At 33.2% G+C, this 19,114-nt stretch overlaps 1 protein-coding gene across 1 annotated transcript in view; it reads right to left on the bottom strand.

Moving 5' to 3' along the window:
- RanBPM (Ran-binding protein M) overlaps nucleotides 1-19,114 on the bottom strand; it is a 43,427-nt gene that overhangs the window by 9,885 nt on the left and 14,428 nt on the right. Inside the window, exons 4-10 of the mRNA XM_075313937.1 lie at nucleotides 6,795-6,953; nucleotides 6,397-6,587; nucleotides 1,644-1,831; nucleotides 1,412-1,524; nucleotides 1,202-1,353; nucleotides 493-911; nucleotides 162-280 (exon numbers count right to left, since the gene is read on the bottom strand). Coding sequence (XP_075170052.1) covers nucleotides 162-280; nucleotides 493-911; nucleotides 1,202-1,353; nucleotides 1,412-1,524; nucleotides 1,644-1,831; nucleotides 6,397-6,587; nucleotides 6,795-6,953 — 1,341 coding nt within the window. The remainder of the gene's footprint in view (nucleotides 1-161; nucleotides 281-492; nucleotides 912-1,201; nucleotides 1,354-1,411; nucleotides 1,525-1,643; nucleotides 1,832-6,396; nucleotides 6,588-6,794; nucleotides 6,954-19,114) is intronic.

The following is a 19,114-nucleotide window of genomic DNA, read 5'->3' as shown; positions in this document are numbered from 1 at the left end:
CTGTAGAAATAAAATTTAGCAAAAATTTTTTGTAGAAAAAAAAATTTGACAAAATTTTCTATAGAAATAAAATTTTATTATTATTTTAAAATGACGAAAGCCTCTCACCATGGAATATAATTCGCTACGAAAGTAAATTCTCAAATATTGTAAACTCTTACCATTTGTAGTGTGACCATTATTTTCCATTTCAACATCGTTTAAATAATCATTATCGTTATTATTCTTACTTATTGTGTTAGATGCATCGCCGGAAGCGGAACAATGTTCAACTAAATTACTGTTAAGAGAACGAGAAGAAGAAAAAAGAAAACAAAAATAAAATCATCAATAACAAATGACCAACATGAAGTCATTATGAAAAAAAAATAGCAAAGGGTGAATATTTTATGACACAGTCATAATGCAAATCCTTTTCAAGGACTTCAAGGATATTAGACCATTTTGAGATGAGGTGGTCGGTCTACATTTGTGTTCTGCTACCATACTCACGATTCAGTTTTTGTATCAATATCTGTATTTATCACAGTTATGTGGCTTGAGTTCTGTGCATTGTTTGTTGCTGTTGTTGTTGGTGTGGTTGTTCCTACATTATTACTGCTGCTGCCGCCGGTAGTTGCTTCTGTTGCAATTATAGGATTAATATTATTGGTGGTGGTGTTACCATTAGTACTACTGCTACTGCTACTATTATTGGCATTATTACTACTGTTGCTGGTGGAAACATTTCCCGTAGCTACAGATGATGGGGAGGAGGGGGCAACTTCATTTGGATTACCATTCTGATACGATTTTGTCGATTGTATAACCGATGTTTGATTTGGAGCAGAGCAAGTTGTTGGCGATGATGTTTGTTTGGTAGTAGTTGTTATTTTATTATTATTATTTGTAGTAGACGATGAGGGGCAGTACTATTTGAAAAGATTATAACATTCCACAATTATGCATTGGTGAGAGCCCAGTCCGTTCATCCCAGACACAAACAACAAATACAAAAAGTAGAAAATAAGGATAATGAACCCCAATATCAAATAATAACACAGAGATCATTGAGAGCGTGAAAAGGCATCAAAGCATTTTTTTTATGAAAGATAGCATATAGAAAGAGAGAGAAATGAAATGGGAAAATAAACAAAAAAAAAACACATTAATTAGAAATTGGTTCTGCTAGATCCTTATGGTGTCAAATATATGGAAATACCTCAATATCGGAGCCATTGATCATTTCAATAAATTGTCTGCATTTCAGCATAAACCATAGATTTTTATTATTCTCCAATAGGCCAGGATATAAACGTAATGTCTGTTCTATGGCTTGGCCCATACGACCGGACATAACTAATTTTAGAATTTCTAGAAAAAAGAAAAATATAAACAATATTTTTCGTTGCGACGAAATAACGAAACTTACTCTGTCTATTACGCATGGAAGATAGATCTTCCCTTAAACTTTGACCTGTTGTACGAGCAAACGCCTCTGCTGTTTGACTATAGCCATTATGCACCAAATATGAATTAACCATTCTAGAAAAAAAAAACAAAGAATTTATTAATGAACAAAATTAATTAAACTTTTTACCTATAAAAAATTATTAATTCCAAAATTCAATAAACTTTTTTGTTTCAACTCAGTCTCGACTTACTTTTGTAATAATGTTGTGGGATCTCCTTGGTCCACGTGCAAAGGAAAGTCATAGATTGTTTTCTTCATTTCCTCCCTCATGTCTCTCATCATTTCCTCGATCTTATCAAATTTGAATGGTTCTTGACCAAAATTGGCATCAACTTCTTCGCCGGGTGTCTGTAAACCAACTGTGGGATATAACTTTGTCTGTTTGATAGAAAAGAAAAAAGGGAGATGAAAACGTTATTTTAGATAAGAGAGAACCATAACGAAAATTTGTAAATGGCTCTAGCAGGCTTTGTCGTGTTATCTTCCAATGATGATATGGGATTTCAAATGACCAAAATTGGTAACGTTTGTTGACATTTTTATAGTTTTCTTACCAATAAGCATGATTTTATATGCATGCAAAATCTAAATGTTGTTTTCAAACAAATTAATCCAGTATTTCCCATTTTCATAAAAAAACCTTTTGACAAAATTTCTAGAAAAATAAAATTTTGACAAAATTTTCTATAAAAATAAAATTTTGACAAAATTTTCTATAAAAATAAAATGTTGACAAAATTTTCTATAGAAATAAAATTTTGACAAAATTTTCTATAACAATACAAATTTGACAAAATTTTCTATAGAAATAAAATTTTAACAAAATTTCCTATAAAAATAAAATTTTGACAAAATTTTCTATAAAAATAAAAATTTGTACAAAGTTTTCTAAATGTTGTTTTCAAACAAATTAATCCTATATTTCCCATTTTCATAAAAATAAACTTTTGACAAAATTTCTATAAAAATACAATTTTGACAAAATTTTCTATAGAAATAGAATTTTCACAACATTTTCTATAAAAATAAAATTTTGATAAAATGTTTTATAAAAATTTGACAAAATTTTCTATAGAAACAAAATTTTGACAAAATTTTCTATAACATAGAAATAAAATTTTGATAAGACATCCATAAAAATAAAATTTTGACAAAATTTTCTATAAAAATAAAATTTTGACAAAATTTTCTATAAAAATAAAATTTCGACAAAATTTTCTATAAAAATAAAATGTTGATAAAATTTTTTATAAAAATAAAAATTTGACAAAATTTTCTATAGAAATAAAATTTTGACAAAATTTCCTATTAAATAAAATTTTCTAAAAAATAACATTTTGACAGAATTTTCTATAAAAATAAAGTTTTGACAAAATTTTCTATAAAAATAAAATTTTGACAAAATTTTCTACAGAAATAAAATTTTGCCAAAATTTTCTATAGAAATAAAATTTTGACAAAATTTTTATAGAAATAAAATTTTGCAAAAATTTTCTATAGAAATACAGTTTTGACAAAATTTTCTATAGAAATAAAAATTTGACCAATTTTTCTATAGAAATAAAAATTTGACAAAATTTTCTATAGAAATAAAATTTTGACAAAATTTTCTATAAAAATAAAATTTCGACAAAATTGTCTATAAAAACAAAATTTTGACAAAATTTTTTTAAAAATAAAAACTTTACAAAATTTTCTTTAGAATTAAAATTTTGACAAAATTTTCTAAAAAAATAACATTTTGACATAATTTTCTATAAAAGGGTGTTTCCAAAGTAACGGTCGTTACCGATATTCTGTGATTTTTTAAATAAAATTCCACCCTAAGAATATATGTCACGAGGATTGCTTAATTTTGGACCTACGAAAGTTCAAGCTTCGGTAGCAGCCGAAAGCATTCATAAAAAATTTAATTTCAATACTATTTTCGACCATCAAAAAAGTAACGGTCGTTCCTTTATAAATGTTCTGTTTTCATATTTCGGAAACAAATATCATGTATTGTAAAATTTTGCACAGGATGTGTCAAGTAAAAAATCTGATTAAATTATTTGTAATGTTTTCTTTCAATAATAGGTTTTTTTTCAAATCAAAGAAAATTATTTATCACAAAAAAATTTTCTAAAAAGTAACGGTCGTTACAATATAAAAACTTAAACGATTTTTGTGTTTGAATTCATTTATTGTGGGTAAAAAAAACATAAACGAAAAGCTATATTCTATTGCATAATTCTTGCATACTTTTATTCGATATGAGAACAGTAAACATCATTACAATCAAAGCGTTTTAGGGTGTTGATTTTTAACGTTGATATGCCTGTTAAGGGGTCATATACTTTGGAATTACCCAAAAATAAAATTTTGACAAAATTTTCTATAAAAATAAAATTTTGACAAAATTTTCTATAAAAATAAAATTTTGACAAAATTTTCTATAAAAATAAAATTTTGACAAAATTTTCTATAAAAATAAAATTTTGACAAAATTTTCTATAAAAATAAAATTTCGACAAAATTTTCTATAAAAATAAAACTTTGATAAAAATAAAAATTTGACAAACTTTTCTATAGAAATAAAATTTTGACAAAATTTCCTATAAAGTAAAATTTTCTATAAAAATAAAATTTTGACAAAATTTTCTATAGAAATAAAATGTTGACAAAATTTTCTATAGACATAAAATTCTGCAAAAATTGTATATAGAAATAAAATTTGGACAAAATTTTCTAAGAAATAACATTTTGACAAAATTTTCTATAGAAATAAAAATGTTGACAAAATTTTCTCTAGAAATAAAATTTTGACAAAATTTCCTATAAAGTAAAATTTTCTATAAAAATAAAATTTTCACAAAATTTTCTATAGAAATACATTTTTGACAAAATTTTCTATAGAAATCAATTTTTGACAAAATTTTCTATAGAAATAAAATTTTGACAAAAGTTTCTTTAGAAATCAAATTTTGACAAAATTTTCTATAGAAATAAAAATTTGCAAAAATTTTCTATAGAAATAAAGTTTTGACAAAATTTTCTATAGAAATAAAAATTTTACAAATTTTTCTATAGAAATAAAATTTGACAAAATTTTCTATAGAAATAAAATTTTGACAAAATTTTCTATAGAAATAAAATTTTGACAAAATTTTCTATAGAAATAACATTTGACAAAATTTACTATAAAAATAAAATTTTGACAAAATTTTCTATAAAAATAAATTTTTGACAAAATATTCTATAAAAATAAAAATTTGACAATATTTTCTATAGAAATAAAATTTTGACAAAATTTCCTATAAAATAAAATTTTCTAAAAAGTAACATTTTGACAGAATTTTCTATAAAAATAAAATTTTGACAAAATTTTCTACAGAAATAAAATTTTGCCAAAATTTTCTACAGAAATAAAATTTTGCCAAAATTTTCTATAGAAATAAAATTTTGACAAAATTTTTATAGAAATAAAATTTTGACAAAATTTTTATAGAAATAAAATTTTGCAAAAATTTTCTATACAGTTTTGACAAAATTTTCTATAGAAATAAAAATTTGACAAAATTTTCGATAGAAATAAAATTTTGACAAAATTTTCTATAGAAATAAAATTTTGACAAAATTTTCTACAGAAATAAAATTTTGACAAAAATTTTCTATAGAAATAAATTTTTGACAAAATTTTCTATAGAAATAAAAATTTTGACAAAATTTTCTTTAGAAATACAAATTTTGACAAAATTTTCTATAGAAATACAAATTGTGACAAAATTTTGTATAGAAATACAAATTTTGACAAAATTTTCTACAGAAATAAAATTTTGACAAAAGTTTCTAAAGAAATAAAATTTTGACAAAATTTTCTATAAAAATAAAATTTAGACAAAATTTTCTACAGAAATAAAATTTTGGCAAAAGTTTCTATAGAAATAAAATTTTGACAAAATTTTCTATAGAAATAAAAATTTGACAAAATTTCCATAGAAATAAAATTTTAACAAAATTTTCGATAGAAATAAAATTTTGATAAAATTTCCTATAGAAATAAAATTTTGACAAAATTTTCTATAGAAATAACATTTTGACAAAATTTTCTATAGAAATATAAATGTTGACAAAATTTTCTCTAGAAATAAAATTTTGACAAAATTTTCTATGGAAATGAAATTTTGCAAAATATGATTTTTTTTTGTAAAATTTTCCCCAAACCGTGGGCGAAAGCCCACCATTGTCTCGTCTAGAATGTTTTGTGAGAACCATTTGCTGATGAGGGGTATAATCTTGATAAAATGTAACTCTATCCCAAAGTATGAATTAATCCATTCTGGAGTGAATTATAATCTTTGTCTAATGCCTAATCCCTTAGAATATATTTCATCATAGAATATAATTCTCTAAATTTTGACAATTTTTTTTTATAGAAATACAATTTTCTATAGAAATAAAATTTTGACAAAATATTCTATTTCTATAGAAATAAAATTTAGACAAAATTTTTTATAAAAATAAGATTTTGATAACATTTTTTATAAAAATAAAATTTTGACAAAATTTTCAATAGAAATAAAATTTTGACATTTTCTATGGAAATAAATTTTGACAAAATTTTCTATAGAAATAAAATTTTGACAAAATTTTCTATAGAAATAAAATTTTGAAAAAATTTTCTATAGAAATAAAAATTTTACAAAATTTTCTATAGAAATCAAACATGATTTTATATGCATGCAAAATCTAAATGTTGTTTTAAAACAAATTAATCCTGTATTTCCCATTTTCAAAAATACATATTACGGTGTTGTCACACTTTGAGATATATCGTACAACCATAGGTATTGGAAGATATTCGCCATTTTTAAATATTCGACATCCACTGTAAATGCATTTATAAGTACTTTCCCCCCACATATAGAAATATCTATTGTCACCCATTGTACCCCCACACTTACCGGTAAATCTCTGAATGCAATGCCCAAATGTGTGCCATTCTTTGTATAGAAACATGTATTATTGACAAAATTCACACAGCAACCGATAATATCGCCTGTGGTAAATGTGGGCCCATACGATTGTCCATGACCCGATGAAGAAAATGAGTTACCATCATCACCATGATAACCATATGATTGTTTATCCCAACCTGTGACAAGAACAACAACAAGTACACATATTAGAGATATCATCATCATCAATACATAATAACATCAAACTAAAAATGTCCATAGAAACATGGCCATAGAAAATCAATATTTGCACGAATAAACATTCAACTCAACAACTTTTTGGTGGCTGAGGAAAATGCAAAAAATCATAAAAATAAAGTGAAGGATTTTGAAATAATACATACCTGGCAAACGATTCATACGAAATTGTTGAGCTGTCAAACCAATACCCATATAACCATTTTTGCCTTTTGAAATTATTTTCACTTCAAAATAGTAGATGCCACAAGCTGGTGGTATGGGATGAGCCGTACGCACTGAAGCAGCATCATTGTTTTGTTTACCTATTTCATGGACACGAAGTTGTAATACCATCAGGATAGAAATTAGGAATTCGTCGTAGTATGTTGGTTGATTGGATGTGTTAAACGATACAAAAAATAAAAGAATAATTAATGAAATATTATTTAATTAAATGTATAAAGAGAATGATAGAAGATGGGATGACACCAAGATTAAGACGATCTCATGAAATCAACGATTAATGCTAATAATAAATGGGTTGGAGTGGTATTTGAGTTTATGAATTTTTAGAAGCTAGAGCTCGAACGAACTGTCAGTTTCGGAAATGAATCAAAAATTGATAATCGTCCATTTTTATAATTTGTTTTATCACCTTAACGTTGATTTCAGTTTTAATTGAATTTATATAGATTTGGGTACTGCGTTATTTCTCGATGAGGTGATCACAATTGCCAACAGAGTTCTTGTGATCACACCTTGCGACTTCTTCCTTTGGGGCCTAGTGATCTGGACAATGTTTACTTTCAATAAGACTATCATAGCTCTTTTACAAGAAAGGTTTGCGGAACCGTGTTATCTCTCGTGGTCAACAGTACGGCCTCTCTCGAACCCCGCTACAAGGGATGATAGGATCTCATTTACTTTTGGGGATGTTACGGTTACTGATCCGAAGAAATGTGTGGGGTTTTTCAACCGACAGTCTGTTGAGCATCCCGAGAGTGATAGGGAGAAATGGAGGCCATTCGAGGCAACCAGCCGAAGTTACCAATGGCATCAACATCCAAGCCGCAGGGCGTTAATATTGGGAATTCTGGGAGTTGAGTACTTAACCAGACTCCTTAATTTGTCCTTGGAATCACTTATTTTACCAGATGTCTGGTAAATGGGTAAAGTGATTGTACTAATGAAGCCAGGCAAAAACTCGACCAAGACCGATCTCCCTCAGTAGACAAGACACTTGGAGCACAGCTTTTCCCAAGCCTTGCGGAGAATATTGCAGCTACCATCGATCAACATGTATTCCTTATAGTAAATAGCACAACAACAGTTTTGTGTCATACATAAAAAAGGACTCCACAGTACGGTCCTCTGAACGCCGGACGTTTATCAACCAAAGGAAGGTCAACTGGGAGGGTTTTAGAGAATACACAGATCGCCGCTTCGGTGACCTCCCATCCCATGTTCATGTTGCCTAGAGAGTTCATACCCGCCGGTCGAATTGCCTAAGTGAGGCCCATCCTAGAATCGAGGACCTGAATCTAGAGATTAGTAAGTTAATGGACGAGCACAAGCGGAACACATGGTTATAGCACCTGAAGCAATGTAACCTAGGCACAGGAACAGGTAAGTTGTGGTCAACTGTGAGAGCCCTCTCGAATTTCAGTCACTTTTGGCAGCGTGACGGTGACTAATCCGAAGAGTTACGCTAGCATTTTCAATCGACAGTTTTTGGAGCATACTGTGAGTGATAGAGCGAAAAGGAGAGCCACTTGTCGCATTCGTGGTTTCCGAGACGATGATACAATTTACCACAGCCGAAGTTACCAATGTCATCAACAGCGCGAAATCATCTAAGGCATTGGGCCCCGACGGAATCTCTGATAAAAACTGGGAATTGAGTACTTGACCAGACTCCTCAATTTGTCATTGGAATCACTCATTATACCCGATGTCTGGAAAATTAGTAGGATGATTCCACTACTGAATTCAGGCAAAGACTCGAGTAAAGGTGAATCGTACTGATCGATATCTCTTCTTTCGCCAGTAACCAAGCCACTTGAGGCACTACTCCAGCCTTGTGGAGAATTATCCAGATGCCAACCATCAACATGGATTCCGTAAAGTACATAACACGACGACTGCTGTGCATGCCATTTGAGCATACATTACAATTGATGTGGCTTCAATAAGTATTGATTTCTGCATTTTGGTTAAAATGTTTTGTTTTAGGTTTACGTTCTGGATTGCTGTTGTGGTTTCCTAGGGAACTTATCACAATGGGTATTATTTCTATTTTCTGAATATTCTGAGTATTTGAAATGTATTCTGCCAAAGGTTGGTATTTCGTTTTCTTTGTATTTATAGTTTCTGTGATATTGTTGTTGTTGTAACAGTTTTTAATGTAGTTTCATCCATTTTGTTCTATGCTTGTGTAGTTCAGCTGGTAGCCAGATCAAGGAACTCTGCGACAAGGATGGGGTGTGTCCAGAGTGATCTGGTAGTGAACGGGTAGGCTTAGCTGGGCAAGCAAAAAGGTGACGAGTGTCATGAGGCCCTTGATTACATATGGGACACACGTCAGCTACGCTGCTATCAATCACTGATAAGTATGAATTGAGGCGGCTGCACTTGCTTGATCTTAGTTGGGCCAAAACTACCCTTGTCTGCTGTGGGAGGTCTCTCTCCTCCGGAGCAATGGGCGGCGGTCGGACTCCGAGAACAGGATTAACTTTGTAGCTTCTCACCGCTTCAGTTACAGTATCCTCATGAATCCTGTTCAGACCTGCCTGGTATGCTGCCTGATCTAGAGGCTCTCTTTTGTAACGCTGGATCTCGGGCTCTAAAAGGTGAAGATCAACCCTTACATTCCTGGGTGGAAGTTGTCTATCCACAAGATGGTGATTCGGATGACAACTTCGATGGCAACCCAAGAGGTACTGCTTTGACAACATGGGGTTGTGTCGACGCACTGGCATGATCTTGGTCTCCGCATAAATGTGATCCAGGGGTGTACTGCGGAGACATCCTGTTGCGGTTCTAAGGGCAGCGTTCTGACTAGTCTGTATGTTATTCCACTGCATATCGCTCGTTTGAGGTGTCCACACTGGCGCTGCATAGTTTACCACTGACCGGCCAATTGCCTTATATATAGTTAACAAGGTTTCTTTGTCCGCGGAGCTTATCACAAATTGCAGTGGCATGGGCGGACGACTTATAAAGGCTGTCGAATGTGACCCCGAGAATCTTGGGTTAATTTGTTGTCGGAATTGTTTCGCCTTCGACTCTGACATTCAACTGCCTGCGTACTTCCGCCGTCCATGTAGTAAAAAGTGTGGCTGAGGATTTGGTGGGAGATATCCTCAAATTTCTTGCAGTGAAATAACTGGTAAGATCAGCGAGGTAGACATTTAATCGATCGCAAATGTCATCAACAATGGGCCCGGATGCCATGATTGTGCAATCGTCCGCATAAGACACAATCTCGACGCCGTCAGGAGGGGGTGGAATCGAGGACAGGTAGAGGTTAAACAGTGCCGGAGATATCACCCCGCCCTGGGGAACTCCCTGTTTAACTCTACGGGGTTTTGACTTCTTGTCCCTGAATTCCACGTACGACTGGCGTCCACACATATAATTAAGAACCCAACGCTTCGCCCCTGCCGGTAGGGACGTGTTCTCGATGTCCTCGAATAATGTGGCATGGTTGACCGTATCGAACGCTTTCGATAGGTCAAGCGCCACGAGGACCGTCCTATGACATGGCTTGGGCTGGTTAAGTCCCCTATTGATATGTGTCGAAATGGCATGTAAGGCCGTCGTCGTACTGTGTACCTTACGGAATCCATGTTGATGGTGGGTAGCTGGAAAATTCTCCACAAGGCTGGGGAGGAGTAGTGCCTCAAGTGTCTTGGCTACTGGCGAGAGAAGGGATATCGGTCTGTACGATTCACCTTTACTCGAATCTTTGCCTGGCTTCAGTAGTGGAATCACTCTTCCCATCTTCCAGACATCGGGTATAATGAGTGATTCCAAGGACAAATTGAGGAGTCTGGTCAGGTACTCAACTCCCAGTACTCCCAGATGCTTCAGCATTAGCATTGAAATTCCGTCGGGGCCCAGAGCCTTAGATGGTTTCGCGCTGTTGATGACATTGGTAACTTCGGCTGCGCTCTATCACTCTCGGGATGCTCGACAAAAAGTCGGTTGAAGTATGTGGCGCATCTCTTCGGATCAGTCACAGTCACGTCGCCAACGGTGACTGAAATCCCATCATCCCTTGTAGCGGGGTTCGAGAGGGCTCTCACTGTTGACCACATTTTACCAGTTCCTGCGCCTAGGTTACATTGCTTCAGGTGCTCTAACCAAGTGTTCCTCTTGTGCTCGTCGACTATCTTTCTAATCTCTAGATTTAGTTCTCTGATTCTAGGATCAGCAGGGTTAGCACGACGGCGTTCATCACGCTCGTCTGCGAGTCCCGCCGATTCGGCTGGGAAGTTGGGCCTCACTTGGGCAATTCGACCAGCGGGTTTGAAGCGAGCGGCTGCTGCGTTGATGATGTCCCAGAACGCCCTCTGGGCAAGATGAACATGAGTGGGGGAAGGGAGCTCACTGAAGCGGCGATCGGTGTATTCTCTGAAGCCTTCCCAGTTGGCTTTCTTTTGATTGATAAACGTCCGGCGTTCAGAGGTTATGAAATCGGAGGGTCGGTTAATGGTGAGAATTATGGGAAGGTGGTCCGATCCCAATGAAATGACGGGTTGCCAGGAAACGTCATTTATCAGACCAGGCGACGCTAAAGATAAATCTGGCGAACTGCTGCACCCATAATTGTCGTGGGCGCCTCTTCGTTCACCGTGCAAAATGTGGAGTCATCTAACTGCTCCGCCGAAGCTATGCCTCTGTGGTCATTACCTAGGAGTGAATGCCAAAGTTCATGGTGGGCATTAAAGTCTCCTAGAACCAATCGGTTATGCCCGCACAATAGCCACTTAATGTTTGGGCAATAACCTGGAGCACAGCTACCAACCGGCGGTATATACACATTGTATAGCTCTATCTCGGCAGCCCCAGACTTTACTGCTACCCCTATACATTCCATATACGGGTCACTAGTGTCTGGCACAAGCGGGATAGGTCTATACTGCACGGAACGGTGTATTATGAAAGCCAGGTCACCACCTCCACTTCTTGTGCGATCCTTTCGAAGCACATTGTATCCATCACAATGGCGTAGGCTGCAGGTGGAATTCAGCATAGTCTCCTGGATCGCTGCGACCCTTATCCTTTTCCGATTCATAAAGTCCACGATTTCGCTAATCTTACCTCGGAGCCCGTTGCAATTAAATTGCAAAAACGATGCTTTATCCGGAACTGGAACAACAGTATTGGGTGTAAGATGCTGCGGCGGAGAATATTGTTGTACGGGAGATGTCGGGGGGTCGCATAGTCAGACGACCCACTGCTGCTATCGCTGGCATAGCATCCTGCCACGTAGTCAGTATGACTATACTCCCGCAGCGATGCTAAGCCGGAGCAGTTCCGGTAATGCACCCACTCCAAGCACCGGTTACACCTGACCGAAACCGAACGGTGGTGGATCAGGTTTCGGCAGACTGAACAATACCATGGTCCGGGGTTCTCCTCTATCCCGGCTCGGACCAACAGTAAACGGAGAAGGCTCCCCGGGATGCACCTTCTCCAACACAAAAAGACGGACGAAACAACACGTACACTTATGTGGCAGCCGCTGGCCAATGGATGGGGTCCATCGGGTCAATCCGGTACACAGAACCCGCCGCCGTGGGAATGTGTGATGTTATTGTCATATGGTACCGCGAAGTCTATTATATTCATGCTTTTGTTTCGTTTATCGATTATTAACCATGTTTGGTCTTTTTGGTATGGTTATGTCCGGAGGATTATTGACTAATATAAATCGGTCCTAGTAGAGGATGTAGTCGTCGTTCTCGACAATTGGTTTTGGGATGGTATTTATGGTAGTATGGATGGTATATATAGTCTCTGTATTGATGTTCAGTGATTTTTATCATATTGATGTATATTATTTTTCCCATGTGGTTGTGCCTATTTGTATAGTGGTAACCCACAGCCACTATACAAATAGGCGCGGTGCAGCTGTTAAGTAGATGTGGTAGTGTGTTATCTTGCAGGATGTACTTTCTGTAGTTTTTGGTTTCAATTAGCAGCAGTAACAGTTATGTCGTCGGACTTAACTTATAGTGTGGCCAACATCTGGGATATGTAAGACACGAGCACTGTCGTCCGGATAAACTTATAGGCTGGACGGCGCATTACGTGGAGGGGTTTAGATTTCCAAGCTTGTATTAAACTTTGGACTGGGATGGGGTTATTAGCTACGTAGTTTTTCAGGTTTAGCGGTGTTAGATTATCGTCTGCGTTTATAATTGTTCTGTAGAGAGTTGAAGTATTGGCTTTTGTGGAGAGAGTTGAAGTACTGGCTTTTGTGTGGAAATACATATGTGTGTGTCATGAAGATTTTGGACGTTTAGTAGTCCTCTACCTCCTAGCTTCCGGGGGATATTGATACGTTCTATTGTTGATTTGGGGTGGTGGTGTTTGTTCATTGTTAGTTTTGTTCTTATTGTTCTGTCTATCGCTTTTAGCTCCATGTTTGACCAAGATAATATTCCGAATGTGTACGTTAGTAGTGTTATTCCATATGTGTTGATAGCCCATTAATTTTTAATCCTAGATTCGCAGATGGCCTGTCTTAAAGTCATGATATATTTGTTTATTCTATATTTTGGAGTAGTTATTATTGTAATTTAACCTATATCGGCCTATGGCTTCAAATTACAAAATCGAACAAATAAATAAAATATATAAATGTATCACAAATAATAGTCGAAAACAACTTTTTTATTTATTTAAATTATTATAATAATTTAGATTTATTTGGCAATAATATTTATTTATTTATTATATTAAAGAGGTACTATTATTTTTTTATATTTTTCTTTTTATTTTATTTTTCTTTTATCCTGTATGGGTTTTAAAGTTTTAACAACCTTATTCCATACATTTCTGTAAGCATGGCAACCCATAGCATAATTTCAAATTTCAAACACAATCAGCTGTTATTGTCCCTCATCAATCGTGGAAAAAAGAAACACGCGAATAATAAGAGAATAACACACAAGCAAAGACTATTAATAAAGAAGACATGAAATGGGCTTTGATAGTGTTAGTACTAGAAAACAGAGATTAATATCATACTTGTTGGAAAAGCACTCCGAACTTACTGGTTTGATGCAGACAATTTTTATTTAGCTATTTTCTCCAACATTTCACGCAAATTTCTGTGTCGGTTGCACTAAATTATTAATAAAATGTTTCACAAAGTGTTTTTGTTCGTTTAAGAGTTAAAAAAATTGCTAAAATAAGCGAATTAAGTTTTGTTACGAATGCAAAATGAAAAGAGAAACCGAAAAAAAGTTGCAACGTCTCATGGAACATGTATGATATTAATCTCTGTTTTTTCAAGAAAAAGAGGAAGAGCAAGCTGATCTCATGTCTTCTTTATTAATAGTCTTTGCACCAAAGACTATTAATAAAGAAGACATGAAATGGGCTTTGATAGTGTTAGTACTAGAAAACAGAGATTAATATCATACTTGTTGGAAAAGCACTCCGAACTTACTGGTTTGATGCAGACAATTTTTATTTAGCTATTTTCTCCAACATTTCACGCAAATTTCTGTGTCGGTTGCACTAAATTATTAATAAAATGTTTCACAAAGTGTTTTTGTTCGTTTAAGAGTTAAAAAAATTGCTAAAATAAGCGAATTAAGATTTGTTACGAATGCAAAATGAAAAGAGAAACCGAAAAAAAGTTGCAACGTCTCATGGAACATGTATGATATTAATCTCTGTTTTTTCAAGAAAAAGAGGAAGAGCAAGCTGATCTCATGTCTTCTTTATTAATAGTCTTTGCTTTGCACACAAGCAATCAAAAACAAACAAAACTAGGGGAAATAAAAATTGGAGCTACAGGGGAAATACCATAAAAGCAAACGAGAACATGACATATGAAAATTGGAACAAAAAGAGTGGGGCAATATGGTACAAACAGCTATAAAGGAAATATTAAAACAAAAACACAACAAACATTTCACACATTATGTTGAAAAAGTCATTGTTATTCATTCGAGGGGACCCTGGCATAATAACACCAACAACAACAACAAATGTGGTGAAACGGAAACGAAATCAAAGATAATAATTAACATTGCAAACGGGCAAGTGCATTGATTAATTCAATGTTTTCTGCTATTTTTGTTTTTCTGTTAATAATTCCACTCTAGCTTTACGAGTTTGCTAATGCATGCTATAGTGTCAGTGCATTCATAAAAAAAAACAAATTGCAACTGGTTTCTCAATTACAACAAATAACAATGGGCTCAGCGGGTGAATGCATACATACACATTATATGGATAAATAGACTATGTGTATATATTTATGTAAAATATAATCGTGTATATTACAAGCAATATGCGGGACAATCAGTTACAAATTTCCTAATCCTACGGCAATTTTATTAAATATATTTTTGCCAAAGTTTGATATGAAATTTTGATATGAACCCATCAAAATATCGTTACAATGTTATACGAGCTTTTTGGACCAGAAGATGAAGGAGTTGGCATTATTAAGATATGGAAACGAAAATGCCAAATAGCAACATACACGAGTCTAGCTATAAATGTTTCAATGCGGGCTAGAGCCAATTTCAATTTCAAATTAGTCTGGTTTTTTTTTGTCTACCTCTATCACTAAGATCACCTCTCTCCTATTCTAAGAGCAACCTCCTGAAAAGGCTTCATTCATGCTTTTCTAGAGAAAGCTATCGAATGTCACCACGAGATACTGGTATAATTTGTGCTGCGTAGTTTTCGGCGGAAACACACACGAATAGATATCTTGTAATCACGGTTGCCACTCATGCCAAAAATAATCTACCAAAATTTGAAGAAAATTTTACCACAAATCTACCAAATTAAAAAAATATTTCTTTGAAATTTTCGATCATATTTTTCTGGTTATTTCAAAAAACATTTTTTTTGTCAAAATTTTATTTCTATAGAAAATGTTGTCAAAATTTTATTTCTATAGAAAATTTTTTCAAAAAAAATTATTCTATAGAAAATTTTGTTAAAATTTTATTTCTATAGAACATTTTGTAATAATTTTATTTATATAGAAAATTTTGTAAATTTTTTTTTTCTATAGAAAATTTTGTAAAAATTTTTTTCTATAGAAAATTTTGTCAAAATTTTATTTCTATAGAAAATTTTGTCAATTTTTTTTTTCTATAGGAAATTGTGTCATTTTTTTCTATAGCAAATTGTGTCATTTTTTATTTCTATAGAAAATTTTGTCACCACTACTGTGGTACAGGGTATAATAAGTTTGTGCATTTGTATGTAACGCCAAGAAATAGTGGTCATAGACCCATCTTTTAGTATACCGATCGACTTAGAATTAAATTCTGAGTCGATTTAGCGATGTCCGTCTGTCTGTCCGTCCGTCCGTCTGTCTGTATATGTAATTTTGTGCACAAAGTACATGTCGCAGTTTAAGTCTGATCGTCCTCAAATTTGGCATGACGTCTTTCTTCAGGTCAAAGACAATCGCTATTGATTTTGGAAAAAATCGGTTCAGATTTAGATATAGCTGCCATATATATTTATCACCGATTTAATCATAATTCACGTATTTATGAACCGATGTTCTTCAAATTGCGTACATCTGAATATTTTGCCAGTCCCGTAAAATCAGCAAAATATCAGCTAAATCGGTTCAGATTTATATATAGCTCCCATATATATCTTTCGTCCGATTTGGACTTATATGGCCCCAACATCCAGAGTTTTACTTTGATTTGCTTCAAATTTTGCACAACGAGTACGTTTAATAATGTCGTTAATTGTACAAAATTTAGTTGAAATCGGTTCAGGTGTAGATATAGCTCCCATATATATATATCTTTCATCCGATTTTGGCTCGTATGATCACAGGGGCCAATTTTTTGCTCCGATTTTGTTGAAATTTTGCACAGGGAGTAGAATTAGCATTGTAGCTATGCGTGCCAAATTTGGTTGAAACCGGTTCAGATTTAGATATAGCTCCCATATATAGCTTTCGCCCGATTTACACTTATAGAGGCCATATAGGCCAATTTTTTGCTCCGATTTAGTTGAAATTTTGCACAGGGAGTAGAATTAGCATTGTAGCTATGCGTGCCAAATTTGGTTGAAATCGGTTCAGATTTAGGTATACCTCCCATATATAGCTTTCGCCCGATTTACACTCATATGACCACAGAGGCCAATTTTTACTCCGATTTAGTTGAAATTTTGCACAGACAGTAGAATTAGCATTGTTGCTATGCGTGCCAAATTTGGTTGAAATCGGTTCAGATTTAGATATAGCTCCCATATATAGCTTTCGCCCGATTTACACTTATAGAGGCCATATAGGCCAATTTTTTGCTCCGATTTAGTTGAAATTTTGCACAGGGAGTAGAATTAGCATTGTAGCTATGCGTGCCAAATTTGGTTGAAATCGGTTCAGATTTAGGTATACCTCCCATATATAGCTTTCGCCCGATTTACACTCATATGACCACAGAGGCCAATTTTTACTCCGATTTAGTTGAAATTTTGCACAGACAGTAGAATTAGCATTGTTGCTATGCGTGCCAAATTTGGTTGAAATCGGTTCAGATTTAGATGTAGCTCCCATATATAGATATAGCTTCCATATATATATCGACAAAAGTGGTCAAAATACCAATATTTTCCTTGTAAAATCGCCACTGCTTAGTCGAAAAGTTGTAAAAATGACTCTTATTTTCCTAAACTTCTAATACATATATATCGAGCGATAAATCATAAATAAACTTTTGCGAAGTTTCCTTAAAATTGCTTCAGATTTAAATGTATCCCATATTTTTTTTTACTAACATTGTGTTCCACCCTAGCGCATTAGCCGACTTAAATTTTGAGTCTATAGATTTTTTAGAAGTCTATCAAATTCTGTCCAGACCAAGTGATATTTAAATGTATGTATTTGGGACAAACCTTTATATATAGCCCCGAACACATTTGACGGATGTGATATGGTATCGAAAATTTGGATCTACAGAGTGGTGCAGGGTATAATATAGTCGGCCCCGCCCGACTTTAGACTTTTCTTACTTGTTTTTCTATAGGAAATTTTGTCAACAGTTTTATTTCTATAGAAAAATTTGTCAAATTTTTATTTCTAAAGAAAATTTTGTTAAAATTTGTAATTATATGGAAAATTTTGTCAACATTTTATTTCTATAGAAAATTTTGTCAAAATTTTATGTCTATAGAAATTTTTGCCAAAATTTTATTTCTATAGAAAATTTTGTCCAATTTTTTTTCTATAGAAAATTTTGTCAACATTTTTATTTCTATACAAAAATTTGTCAACATTTTATTTCTAAAGAAAATTTTGTCAAAAATGTTTTTTTTTTTATAGAAAATGTCAAAATTTTATTTCTATAGAAAATATTGTCAACATTTTTATTTCTATAGAAAATTGTGTCAAAATTTTCTATAGAAATTTTTTATTTCTATAGAAAATTGTGTCAATATTTTATTTCTATAGAAAATTTTGCCAAAATTTTATTTCTATAGAAAATTTTGCCAAAATTGTATTTCTATAGAAAATTTTGCCAAAATTTTTATTTCTATAGAAAATTTTGTCAAAATTTTATTTCTATAGAAAATTTTGTCAAAATTTTATTTCTATAGAAAATTTTGTCAAAATTTTATTTCTATAGAAAATTTTGTCAAAATTTTATTTCTATAGAAAATTTTGTCAAAATTTTATTTCTATAGAAAATTTTGTCAAAAATTTATTTCTATAGAAAATTTTGTCAAATTTTTATTTCTAAAGAAAATTTTGTCAAAATTTTATTTCTATAGAAAATTTTGTCAAAATTTTATTTCTATCGAAAATTTTTCCATTGGGTAGACCCATAGGTCTTTTGAATCGTATCTTTCTCTTTCCCCCAAGTGCTACCAGCCAATGCATTGAGGATTCAGTTTCTACTCCCTACGATTTTAGCAATCATTTCCTCATGTTTTCCACAACGGGTTCTTGCGTGTGGGGTGCTCTGCCGACGAATGTGGATATTAAGCTTCAGGTTCACTTTTTTGGTCCTCCATGTGAAAATGATTGCCGTCGATTTAGGAGCAAAAAGTTTCAGATTCCTGCTGACAAAGGTATCCCGCGGAATGTCTACATTGTATATAGCTATCTCGGCAGCTCAAGATTTGACAAGGTAATCCGATAGCCCACTGTGCCCGCTTTGCATACATAGGGTCGTTGGTTCAACCCAAAGACTATAATTTATTGAAGACAGGAATTCAGTTGTTCTTCCTCTTTTTCTCGAGAAATCAGAGA

This window comes from Haematobia irritans, chromosome 5 (genome assembly GCF_050003625.1).
Source record: "Haematobia irritans isolate KBUSLIRL chromosome 5, ASM5000362v1, whole genome shotgun sequence".
NCBI lineage: Eukaryota > Metazoa > Arthropoda > Insecta > Diptera > Muscidae > Haematobia > Haematobia irritans.
This window is presented reverse-complemented; position numbering and strand designations above follow the sequence as displayed.